The following is a 13,743-nucleotide window of genomic DNA, read 5'->3' on the forward strand; positions in this document are numbered from 1 at the left end:
TGCATTGGTGTCCATTGTTGCCCACAGTAACTGAGTAGACCGAAACAGATAATCACCATGAAGATATTTGGTATCTTTTATGGCCATACATTATTAGTTGGGACAGTTATTTTGAAGGAGCATATATTTTTATGCATAATTTCAGCGTTTGAATTTTCAGTTTCTTTTGATTTAGCAGAATATCTCCACACCACAGATCGATAGCCATCTTCAGCTACTGCAGTAATTCACTAGCAAAATAAAACAAAATTCGTTTTATTAGGCGCATTATGCTGAAAATTAAGACATTAGATGCAGTCCGATACTTTGAGTTATTTTACCAAGGAGATTGAAACAAACAGTGAGTGTTACATTAGGAAGTTCGTCTAGGACAACTGTGCTTTCCTGAAAGAAGTATAAACCAGTGTAAAGATCACTTCAGTTCTATCGATAAGTATGCATATTAATGAAAGATCGCGGTTAGCATATAGTCGTGTGACTATGTAAGCAGTGATGGGAACTTTGGTACAGCTATTCCATATTAAATGCATAGATTGTTTAATAGAATTTCATAAAATTCACATCAGCTCCAACTTTTATAACTTTACATAGAAAAATTTCCTCTGACGACCTCTTCATGTGTGAGTGGTTCAGTGAGTTTTTATGTATGTCAGGAATTAGGTTTAGCTTTCAGCTGCAAATGAATACATCATATTTTACCGTATATTAATTCAGAGTAAACATATCTTCAGTTCCAATGTATTCCGATAAAACAAGAACCAGTGCAGTGGCAACATTTGAGTTATGATTAAAAACAGTTGCAATATTCCAGCAGTTATATAGACATAGAAAAGTAGTGAAGGAAGCCCTCGACGTTTGTCACAGAAGATGTAAATGAAGACACATATAAATATGCAAGAACGATTGTAAGAAGCTGAGTATGTTTGACTGTTTTTCAGCTTTGGTTAAACTGTGGATGCCTTGTCAGAGCGAACTATATCCAGCATTTATGTGCAATTAAAGTTGAAAGAGAATATGGTTTTCCGCAGCATCAACAAGAGCATCCACTTGAAGGGTCTTTTTTATGAAATTTTTTGTTTGTTAACGTGAAACTGCATCTGCAGGTATGTGGTGCACACTATATTCAGTGACGTTTGCATACTTTATTCTTGGATAGTTTATTTGATATTATTTACCACAATATGAGTTTGTATAGAACATATTTTAATAGACGTTATAGTTATGGGTCTGTTTTTATTTACCGTAGAAAAAGAAATGTTTAGTATGGTGGTACTTTTGAAATGTTTGTGCTGAGTATTATGGTTAAGCTGTGCTAAAATCCAAATAGTTTTCTTACTTGGCATATGTCAGTGAACAGGTTGGCAATCAAACACTTGACACACAGATTAGTTAATGTAACGTTTTCAGTTGCTTTTGACTAGTTATGCACAAATTATTTACATTTCTTGGTGCTGGTGCTAATAAACAACTGAAAAATGGATGTTGAACTTATGTCTATGATCATTGTAGATGTCCATCTTCTGGTTGTGAGACACTATCAGAGTTCCAGTTTCGGCCGCTGTGGTCCGTAATGGCTGTGGACATGGCAGAAGCTCCACATGGTGATGAGGTACTCTGTTGACTTTAATCTTACCCAGAAGCCGCGGTGCTTCAATTTTCTTGTTTGTCTGTGCACCTATAGACAAATTAAATAAAAACATTAGCTTGAGAATAAATTATGTGCTTTATGATACTGTAAAATTATAAAGTAAGTGCTTAAATTAACGTAAAATATTGTACATTACACAAATGAGTCATTGTTACTGCCCCAGTAACATGTATACAGGGTGGTCCATTGATCGTGACGGGGCCAAATATCTCACGAAATAAGCGTCAAATGAAAAAACTACAAGGGCGGAAACTAGTCTAGTTTGAAGGGGAAAACAGATGGCGCTATAGTTGGCCCGCTAGATGGCGCTGCTATAGGTCAAACGGGTATCACCTGTGTTTTTTAAATAGGAACCTCCATTTTTTATTACATATTCGTGTAGTACGTAAAGAAATCTGAATGTTTTAGTTGGACCACTTTTTTCGCTTTGTAGTAGATGGCGCTATAACAGTCACACACGTATAAGTACGTGGTGTCACGTAACACTCTGCCAGTGCAGACGGTATTTGCTTCGTGATACATTACCCGTGTTAAAATGGACCGTTTACCAATTGGGGAAAAGGTCTATATCGTGTTCATGTATGGCTATTGTGATCAAAATGCCCAACGGGCGTGTGCTATGTATGCTGCTCGGTGTCCTGGACGACATCATTCCAGTGTCCGGACCGTTCGCCGGATAGTTACGTTATTTAAGGTTCAAAAATGGCTCAAATGGCTCTGAGCACTATGGGACTCAACTGCTGAGGTCATAAATCCTCTAGAACGTAGAACTACTTAAACCTAACTAACCTAAGGACAACACACACATCCATGCCCGAGGCAGGATTCGAACCTGCGACCGTAGCGGTCGCGCGGTTCCAGACTGTAGAGCCAGAACCGCTCGGCCACCAGCGGCCGGCTCGTTATTTAAGGAAACAGGAAGTGTTCAGCCATATGTGAAACGTCAACCACGACCTGCAACAAATGATGATGTCCAAATAGGTGTTTTAGATCCTGCCGCGGCTAATCTGCACATCAGTAGCAGATGAATTGCGGGAGAATCGGGAATCTGAAAAACGTCGGTGTTGAGAATGCTACCTCAACATCGATTGCACCCGTACCATATTTCTATGCACCAGTAATTGCATGGCGACGACTTTGAACGTCGTGTACAGTTGTACCACTGGGCACAAGAGAAATTACGGGACGATGACAGATTTTTTGCACGCGTTCTATTTAGCGACGAAGCGTCATTTACCAACAGCGGTAGCGTAAACCGGCATAATATGCACTCTTGGGCAACGGAAAATCCACGATGGCTGCGACAAGTGGAACATCAGCGACCTTGGCCGGTTAATGTATGGTGCGGCATTTTCGGAGGAAGGATAATTGGCCCCCATTTTATCGATGGCAATCTAATTGGTGCAGTGTATGCTGATTTCCTACGTGATGTTCTACCGATGTTACTACAAGATGTTTCACTGGAAGGCAGAATGGCGATGTTCTTCCAACATGATGGATATCCGGCACATAACTCGTATACGGTTGAAGCGGTATTGAATAGCATATTTCATGACATGTGGATTCGTCGTCAAAGCACCATACCACGGCCCGCACGTTCATCGGATCTGACGTCACCGGATTTCTTTCTGTGGGGAAAGTTGAAGGATACTTGCTATCGTGATCCACCGACAACGCCTGACAACGTGTGTCAGCGCATTTTCAATGCATGTGCGAACATTACGGAAGGCGAACTACTCGCTGTTGAGAGGAATGTCTTTATACGTATTGCCAAATGCATTGAGGTTGATAGACATCATTTTGAGCATTTATTGCATTAATGTGGTATTTACAAGTAATCAGGCTGTAACAGCATGTGTTCTCAGAAATGTATCACATTGGAACAACCGAAATAAAATGTACAAAGATATCTACGTTCTGTATATTAATTTAAAAATCTACCTGTTACCAACTGTTCGTCTAAAATTGTGAGCCATATGTTTGTGACTATTACAGCGCCATCTATCACAAAGCGAAAAAAGTGGTCCAACTAAAACTTTCGTATTTCCTATTTAAAAAACGCAGTTGATATCCCTTTGATCTATGGCAGCGCCATCTAGCGCGCCAACCATAGCGCCATCTGGTTTCCCCCTTCAAGCTAGACAAACGTCAAACGAAAAAACTACAAAGAACGAAACTTATTTCGTGATATATTTGGCCTGGTCACGATCAATGGACCACCCTGTATACATGATACTGGGGCAGTAACAATGACTCTTTTGTGTAATGTACAATATTTTATTTCTTTGTTTAACCTGACCTGATTAGGACCATCCGACTAGGGTTTCACACATTCAGTACCTTTTCTTACGTCACAGTTACCTAAGAAGTAACAATTTTAAGAAGACAATTACCATTAAAATCATTGAGGGTCTGTAATGTGAGTAAATAATATTGACTATGAACTAATAAAGTTAATACTTCTAATACTTCTACTACTGCTCCCGCTACCACTGATAATTTCTATTATTATTATTATTATTATTACCATCAGCTTGTCTCTTGACTAGAACACAACAACAATAAGAACCCAAAATAGCAGAATATCAAGCAGGATTCAGACCGAACAGATCATGTAAGGAGAAAATTTTCAACCTCAAAACCATACGCAAAATGCGAGCTCTCAGTTAAAAACTTGTAGATGCACATTTTTAGATTTGATAAAAGCACACGATTCAACAGACAGGCCCCCACCATTCCAAATTTTAGAAGAGAGTGGATTAGATATCAAAACACGAGAAATCATAAAACAAACACTAATTGGCACGAAATCGAAAGTAAAATTTTTGCGGGAGGTCTCAGTGCCCTTCGACATTGAAACAGGTGTGAGACAAGGTGGTGGAATCTCTCCTATTCTGTTCAACGTAATTCTAGACAAAGTTATAGAAGAATCTGAGAAAGAAGTCAAGAAAAGTGGGGTTTGGAAGCCAATCCAACTGGGCGTTGCCAAAAACAACCTCTACATACCATATCTTGCATTTGCGGACGACCTGGCGATATTAACAGAGGATGAGCAGATTGCTGTCAAACAGCTGGAAATACTGAAAGAATGTGCAGGAAAAGTAGGTTTACAAATTTCATTTGAGAAAACTGAATTCTTTTGTTCAAAACCAAACTGCAAGCTTGAAAACAAAATATGGTAAAATTAACAGAGTCCAGAGGAAAGAAGCTTTCGAAATGTGGTGCTACAGAAGAATGCGGAACATTAGATGGGTAGATCACATAACTAATGAGGAGGTATTGAATAGAATTGGGGGAAGAGGAGTTTGTGGCACAATTTCACAAGAAGAAGGGATCGGTTGGTAGGACAAGTTCTGAGGCATCAAGGCATCACCAATTTAGTATTAGAGGGCAGCGTGGAGGGTAAAAATCGTAGAGGGAGACCAAGAGATGAATACACTAAGCAGACTCAGAAGGATGTAGGTTGCAGTAGGTACTGGGAGATGAAGAAGCTTGCACAGGATAGAGTAGCATGGAGAGTTGCATCAAACCAATCTCAGGACTGAAGCCAACAACAACAACAACAACAACAACAGAGTCCCACACTTTAAAAATACCTTTGAGAATTCATCGAGCCGGCAGATATTGAGAAAAATCTCACACCAACATCGCCTCAAATTAAAAAAGGATCAGTGTTTAAACAAAACCTCTACAACAAAAAATTAATATCCAGGGGGGCAAAAATTCGACACTAAAATACTGTCATAAAACCAGCAATTCTCTACGCAAAGGAAACACTAACCCTTAACAGAAATCAACAACTTGAAGACATTAAAAAAGAAGAGAGAAAGATCTCCAGGAAAACTCCAGGCGGAAGACATACCCAAAACGGTTATGGGCTACAATCAATTAAAAAAGAAAAGTTTTCAAACATCAAAATTGATAATAGGAACAGACGAATGAAATTCTTTGGCAATCTCAGCCGACTATCAGAAAATCGACTGACGAAGAGAATGATTATGTAACTTCACTTAAGAATTCCACACCTTGTGTGGATGAAATTCGAAAGGACCTAAATCATGCAAACATAAGACCAGCCGACACTGTGTGTCTGAAGGGTTCTCCTTCTACAAAGTAGCAAATGGGAATTTATATCAGAGTAACCGAAAGAAAAACAGTACAGACCAAAGTGGTCGGATGAGCATAAACAATCCTTTTGGTAAAGAATGAAAGCTTATTGGAAGGACAAGAAGAACTCAATGAAAAATTGATCAAGTTATTTGCTTAACGTCATAATAATAATGAGAATAATAACAATAACGGCAGATGTAAAAAGGGTTTATAGGTGTAATGCAGATTTTTTTTTCAACTTGGCAAATTCTGAGGAAAGGTAGTTTAAAGAGACTGCACGAGCTAAGAATATTTGAAATGAGGAAGATCTGGTTGGAAAGAAAGATTTACGGGGATAACGACTCCATACAAGCACAATGGTATTCACTATTGTTGCCTCAGTAGATAAGTCATCAGCTGTCTTCTGATGCTGGAGATGTTATTCAGTTCTCTAAAATAATGCAGGAGTTATTGGAGAGTCGGATTCCTGCCACTGAGAAGGAATTCGAGAAAGTGGCTGAACGATGCAGTGAGACAAAGAGGATTTTCCTCTGATGAGAACGGATGTTCCTGCAATGTTGTTCAGACAGGAGTTTTAAGGTCTAGGAGACATATGAGGCATATTGTACGTTGACAAGACAGTAGAGAAGGCAGACGGTATGAAAATCTATGCGTTTTTCTGCACACATCCTTGATAGCTCTGCGTTGATGATGAAATATGATCAAAGAGTCGAACATCACGAATATAACTAAAAAACGCATGGATAACCACTTTCAGGCGCCGGGAGCTTCCTGAGAAAGACCTTCCAGGATAACATCGCTGAAATCACTAGCTGGAAGAATGTTTGTACAAGTTTCGTTTTCAGGTCAAGAGGGAAGAGCTTTTTATGTTTTTAGAGGGCATCGGGAGATGCTGACGCCTTTGTGCATATTGCAGTAACGAGCACAGTCTAGGAATAATACTAGATCTAAATCTGAACTAGACTCCATACTGAAGGACAGAAGTTGATATCTGTCCTATTTAGACTTAACTATTCCCGATATTTTGGGTTAATGAGGCAAGAATGACCAACCAGTACCGCTTAGGTTTTGATGAGTTGAGCTTTAACCCTAAATCCTGCGCCGATTTTGTTAGCTATCGAGAATCTCAATACCGTCCATGTACACTGTCTTCATTTACACTTAGATACAGCTGCAGGTCACCACCGTTGTTGATGTGGTCTTCAGACCAAAGACTGGATTGATGCAGCTCTCCATGCTATTCCATCGTGTGCGAGCTTCTTCATCTCCGAGTAACTACTGCAAACTACATCTTTCTGAATCTGCTTAGTGTAATCATCTCTTGATCTCCTGAACAATTTTTACCCCCTACAATTCCCTCAAATACTAAATTGGTGTCCCCTTGATGTCTTAGAATGTGTCCTATCAACAGATCCTTTCTTTTGATCAAGCTGTGCCACAAACTTCTTGTCTCCCCAATTCTATTCAGCGATCTGCCCATCTAATCGTCAGCATTCTTCTGTAGCACTAGATTTCAAAAGCTTCTATTCTCTTCTTGTCTAAACTGTTTATCGTCCACGCTTCATTTCCATACATGACCACAGTCCATTCAAATACTTTCAAAAAAGCCATCATCAGTTATTTTGCTGCCAAAACAGCAAATCTCATCTCATCTAATTCCCTCACCATCACCTGATTTAATTCGACTTCATTCCAATACACTTCTTTTGATGTTTTTGATGTTCATCTTATATCCTCCTTTCAAAACACTGTCCATTCCGTTCAACTTGCTCTTCCAAGTTATTTGCTGTCTCTGAGGTTTGCAAATTGCATTGTAATTCTGTCAAAGATTTTATTTCTTCTTTCTTAATTTTAATTCCCACTCCAAATTTTTCGTTTGTTCCCTTTACTGCTTGTTCACTTGACAGATTGAATAACATAGGGGATATGCTGCAGCCCTGTCTCACTCCCTTCTCAACCAGTGCTTCCCTTTCATGCCCTTCGGCGATTATAGCTGCTATCTGGTTTCTGTAGAAGTTGTAAACAGCCCTTCTCTCCCTGTATTTTATCCCTGATTTCAAAGAGAGTATTCCGGTCAACATTATCAAAAGCTGTCTCTAAGTCTGCAAATGCTTTAAACGTCGCTTTGACTTTCCTCAACCTATCTTCTAAAACAAGTCGTAGCGTCAGTATTGCCTCGCGTGCTCCTACGTTTCTCCCGAACCCGAATTGATCTTCAACGAGGTCCGCTACTACCAGTTTTTCCATTCTTCGATAAAGAATTCGTGTTAGTATTTTGCAATCATGACTTATTAAATTGACAATTCGATAATATTCACCCCTTTCAGCACCTACTTTTTTTGTAACTGGAATCATTAGATTCCTCTTGGACTCTGAGGGTATTTCGCCAGCTTCACCAGATGGAAGAGTTTTTTCATGGCCGCTTGTCCCAAGGCTAAGAGCACTTCTAACGGAATGTCGTCTGCTCCCTGGGCCTTGTTTCGACTTAGGTCTTCCAACGCTCCGTCAAATTCTTCACGCAGTATCATACCTCCCATCTCATCTTCATCTACGTTCTCTTCCATTTCTGTAATATTGCCCTCAACTACATAACCCTTGTATGGACTCTCTATATACTACTTCTACCTTCAGCTTTCTCTTCTTTGATTAGTAGTGGTTTCCAGTGTGAGCTCTTGATATTGATACAGCTCTTCTCTACAAAGGTATCTAATTTCCTGTAAGCGGTATTTATTTTCCCCCTAGTGACATAAGCTTCTAAGTTCTTACATTTGTCCTCTAGCCACCCCTGCTTAGCCATTTTATACTTGCTGTCAGTCTCATTTTTTAGACGTTTGTGTTCCCTCTCGGCGCATTTTTCCTTTCAGCAATTAAATTCAATACCTGTTGTGTTACCCAAGGACTTCGTCATTTTACCTACTTGACCCCTTGCTGCCTTCACTACTTCATCTCTTAAAGCTACCCATTCTTTCTCTATTGTATTTCTTTCCCCTGTTCTTGTCAATCGTTCGCTAATGGTCCTCAACAACCTCTAGCTCTTTCAGTTTATCCAGGTCCCATCTCCTTATTTTCCTACCTTTTTACAATCTGCTTAGTTTTAATCTACAGTTCATAACAAATAAATTGTTGTCAGAGTCCACATCTGCCCCAGGAAGTATCTTGCAATTTAAAACCTTGTTCCGAAATCTCTATCTTACCATTATACACTCCTGGAAATGGAAAAAAGAACACATTGACACTGGTGTGTCAGACCCACCATACTTGCTCCCGACACTGCGAGAGGGCTGTACAAGCAATGATCACACGCACGGCACAGCGGACACACCAGGAACCGCGGTGTTGGCCGTCGAATGGCGCTAGCTGCTCAGCATTTGTGCACCGCCGCCGTCAGTGTCAGCCAGTTTGCCGTGGCATACGGAGCTCCATCGCAGTCTTTAACACTAGTAGCATGCCGCGACAGCGTGGACGTGAACCGTATGTGCAGTTGACGGACTTTGAGCGAGGGCGTATAGTGGGCATGCGGGAGGCCGGGTGGACGTACCGCCGAATTGCTCAACACGTGGGGCGTGAGGTCTCCACAGTACATCGATGTTGTCGCCAGTGGTCGGCGGAAGGTGCACGTGCCCGTCGACCTGGGACCGGACCGCAGCGACGCACGGATGCACGCCAAGACCGTAGGATCTTACGCAGTGCCGTAGGGGACCGCACCGCCACTTCCCAGCAAATTAGGGACACTGTTGCTCCTGGGGTATCGGCGAGGACCATTCCCAACCGTCTCCATGAAGCTGGGCTACGGTCCCGCACACCGTTAGGCCGTCTTCCGCTCACGCCCCAACATCGTGCAGCCCGCCTCCAGTGGTGTCGCGACAGGCGTGAATGGAGGGACGAATGGAGACGTGTCGTCTTCAGCGATGAGAGTCGCTTCTGCCTTGGTGCCAATGATGGTCGTATGCGTGTTTGGCGCCGTGCAGGTGAGCGCCACAATCAGGACTGCATACGACCGAGGCACACAGGGCCAACACCCGGCATCATGGTGTGGGGAGCGATGTCCTACACTGGCCGTACACCACTGGTGATCGTCGAGGGGACGCTGAATAGTGCACGGTACATCCAAACCGTCATCGAACCCATCGTTCTACCATTCCTAGACCGGCAAGGGAACTTGCTGTTCCAACAGGACAATGCACGTCCGCATGTATCCCGTGCCACCCAACGTGCTCTAGAAGATGTAAGTCAACTACCCTGGCCAGCAAGATCTCCGGATCTGTCCCCCATTGAGCATGTTTGGGACTGGATGAAGCGTCGTCTCACGCGGTCTGCACGTCCAGCACGAACGCTGGTCCAACTGAGGCGCCAGGTGGAAATGGCATGGCAAGCCGTTCCACAGGACTACATCCAGCATCTCTACGATCGTCTCCATGGGAGAATAGCAGCCTGCATTGCTGCGAAAGGTGGATATACACTGTACTAGTGCCGACATTGTGCATGCTCTGTTGCCTGTGTCTATGTGCCTGTGGTTCTGTCAGTGTGATCATGTGATGTATCTGACCCCAGGAATGTGTCAATAAAGTTTCCCCTTCCTGGGACAATGAATTCACGGTGTTCTTATTTCAATTTCCAGGAGTGTATAATCAATCTGAAACCTGCCAGTGTCTTCAGGTCTCTTCCACGCATACAAACTTCTTTCATGATTCTTACACCAAGTGTCAGTGATGACTAAATTGTGCTCTAAATTATGCTTCTACCAGGAAGCTTCCTCCTTCACATTTATTTAACCTCTTCATAATCTGGGGAGCCAGTTGGCATATAAAATTGTACTATTGTGGTGAGTGTGAGCTATGTCTGTCTTGGCTACAATAATGCTTTCACTGTGCTGTTCGTAGTACCTTATCTGCGTAACTGTTTTCTTATTCATTATTAGACCTGCTCCTGCATTCCCGCTATTTGTTTTGTATTTATAACCCTGTATTGGCCTGACCACAAGCCCTGTTGCCCATGTCGCCGAATTTCACTAACTCTCACTATGTCCAACTTTAACATATTAATTTCCCTTTTTAAAATTTCTAACCCATCTTCCCGATTAAGGTATCTGGCGCTCTGCGGATCGGAGCGTGAAATGTCAGTTACCCTTCCCCTGATAATGGCATCCTCCTGAGTTTTCTCATGTGGCGTTTGCAAAAAGACAAAACTGATGACAAAACAAAAAGAGATTCGAACCTAATACCCAATCCTGAGGAACGCCTGATACTACCGTCCCCACTGTGACCTAATGGTGCTGGACGTGACGCAATGCTGGCGAGACGTCAGGTTTGAGTCGAACTATTGCACTGCAGCTGGCGACAAATTTAGGGTGTAAGTTTGACAAGTAAAATGTAGAAGTCGGCATTGTCAGAGGCTTTTCTGAAGTCTAAGAACCACATGATAGTCGCATCTTGTACATCCATCACAAGCTTCAGGTCGTAAGTTACCTTTATTAAGGCAGATGTAGATCTACGACGTTTACGGAAACCTGATCGTCATTCGTGTAGTGTGTAGCTTCTAGTTAGGTAGTTCGTTAACTGGTCGTGGACTGTAGTGGGTCATCATTTGGACTGTAATGCCGTCGAGTCTAGTAGAAGCTGGTCTGATAAGCCAGGTTTATGTTAAGACTTCAGGAAAGAACTTATACAGTGTTTGACGGAGTCGTAAAGACGAAAACTATAACGGAAAACAAGAATTCGAATATATCCGATTAATAGTAGAGGACGTTGGATATAAATAACACTGAGATGGGCACGCTGACGCAGGAGTGGAAGTCGTAACGATCGCGTTAGGAACAGTGCAAAGCCACTAATAGGCTACAGCAGTATGAAGAACATGGGGGTTGTTGCCGTCGGGCTGCCATTACACCGAACACACACACACACACACACACACACACACACACACACACACACACACACACACACGTTAGGTTCAAATGGCTATGAGCACTATGGGACTTAACTACTGTGGTCATCAGTCCCCTAGAACTTAAAACTACTTAACCCTAACTAACCTAAGGACATCACACACATTCATGCCCAAGGCAGGATTCGAACCTGCGACCGTAGCAGTCGCGCGGTTTCGGACTGCGCGCCTAGAACCGCTAGGCCACCGCGGCCGGCCACACATTAGGAACGGTGGTCAGTTTTCAGACAAATGACTGTTTTGTCATAATGAGAATGGTAACTCATCTTTTGTCTTAGTAACGCAGTCAAAGAGATTAAATTTGTATTCTTTATGTACCTTTAATATGAACTGATTTTTTAATGAGATTTGGTCAGCGTTGCGTTCAATAGTCGTTGATTAGCTAGTGTTCTGTTATTACTGTTTATTAGTTTACAGCACGCTCATTTACGTAAGATTACTGAGTTGGGTACTTACTCGTAGTTGTGGTGATAAATGGTTGCCGTTTAGCGGAGTGAGTGCCGCACTTACATTATGTTAAAAGTTAAACGTTTATACTCGACAAGAATGAGTAGTACCCATTAACTTCAAGAAGAGTGTGATATTTCCAGTTCCGAAGAAAGCAGATGATAATCGTTGTGAATATTACCCAAGTTCAAAAAGTCCTGGTTGCACAATACTGACACGAATTATTTGCCTAAGAAATGAAAAATATAGAATCAAATGTCGGGGAATATCATTGCGTTCCAGAAATATTTTGGATCACACGGCACTCCGACTTACCTTAGAAGATAGGATTCAAGAAATCAAACCTACGTTTGTACCATTTATGACGTAGAGAAGGCATTTGACATTGCTGACTGGAATACACTTAATGAAATTATGAAGGCAGTAGGGGTGAAATACAGGGAGCGAGAGATTATGTAACTTGTACAGAAACTAGGCGACCGTTGTCAAAGTCGAAAAGCATGAAGGGGAACAGTAGTTCAGAAGGAAGTGAGTGAGGGTTGTGGCCTATCTCCAATGTCACTTCATTTGTACGCTGAGCAAGCAGTAAAAAAATTCTGAAAAAGTCTCGGAGGTGGAGTTAGAGATCAGGAAGAAGGAATAAAAATTTTAAGATTTACAAATGACACTGTAATTCTATCAGAGATCACAAAAGACTTGGAAGAGCAGTTGAACGGAATGGACAGCGTCTTGAAAGGAGGACACAACATGAACATCAACAAAAGGAAACACGGATAATAGAATACGAATTAAACCAGGCGATGCTGAGGGATTTAGATTAGGGAATGGGACACTAAATGTGATAGACGAATTTTACTGTTTGGGCTGCAAAATAACGATGATGGTCGAAAAAGAGAGGATGTAAAATGTAAACTGGCAAGGGCAAGAAAAGCTTTTCTGAAGAAGAGAAATAGATTTATGTAAGATTTTAACAAATTTCTCTAAGTGCTAGCAACCGTTTTCTGGAACGTAGCCTTCAAAGGAAGTGAAAGGTGGAGACAAGAAGAGAATAGAGGCTTTAGAAACGTCGTGCTGCAGAATAATGCTGAAGATTAGATGGGTAGATCACGTAGCTAATGAGGAGATACAGAACTGAACTATGGAGAAAAGACATTTGTGGTGTAACGTGACTTAAAGAAGGTACCGGTTGACAGGACATATAATGACACATCAAGGAATCGTCAGTTTGGTATTGGAGTGATATGTGTGTGGGGAGGGGGGGAACTGTAGAGGGAGGTCACTACACGAAATCAATAAGCAGGTTCAGTTGAAATTTATCCTGTAGAAGCCTCTTCATCCCCTGATAACTACTGCAGCCCACATAGCGTGGAGAGCTGCATCAAACCGACCTTCGGATTCTTGTTGCTGCTGTGGTCTTTAGTCCGATCGAAAATCGAAAACTATTTCGTGTGTCTCAAGTACAGTCAGCTTCACATGTGAGCTGTCCCAGCGCGACCCACTGACCGGATCCCAGGGAGAGACTTTACACGGCTCTGAAGGTACGGGAGCAACCAGTCGCTAGCTGAAAGATTGATTCCATCCGTGAACGTGTT

At 42.0% G+C, this 13,743-nt stretch overlaps 1 protein-coding gene across 1 annotated transcript in view; it reads right to left on the minus strand.

The window, feature by feature from the left end:
- Window positions 1-1,138: 1,138 nt before the first annotated feature.
- Window positions 1,139-13,743, minus strand: part of LOC124613929 — a 42,392-nt gene continuing 29,787 nt past the window's right edge. The window contains exon 5 of the mRNA XM_047142681.1: window positions 1,139-1,675. Coding sequence (XP_046998637.1) covers window positions 1,651-1,675 — 25 coding nt within the window. The 3' untranslated portion in view covers window positions 1,139-1,650. The remainder of the gene's footprint in view (window positions 1,676-13,743) is intronic.

Source organism: Schistocerca americana, chromosome 4 (assembly GCF_021461395.2).
Source record: "Schistocerca americana isolate TAMUIC-IGC-003095 chromosome 4, iqSchAmer2.1, whole genome shotgun sequence".
NCBI classification, from domain to species: domain Eukaryota; kingdom Metazoa; phylum Arthropoda; class Insecta; order Orthoptera; family Acrididae; genus Schistocerca; species Schistocerca americana.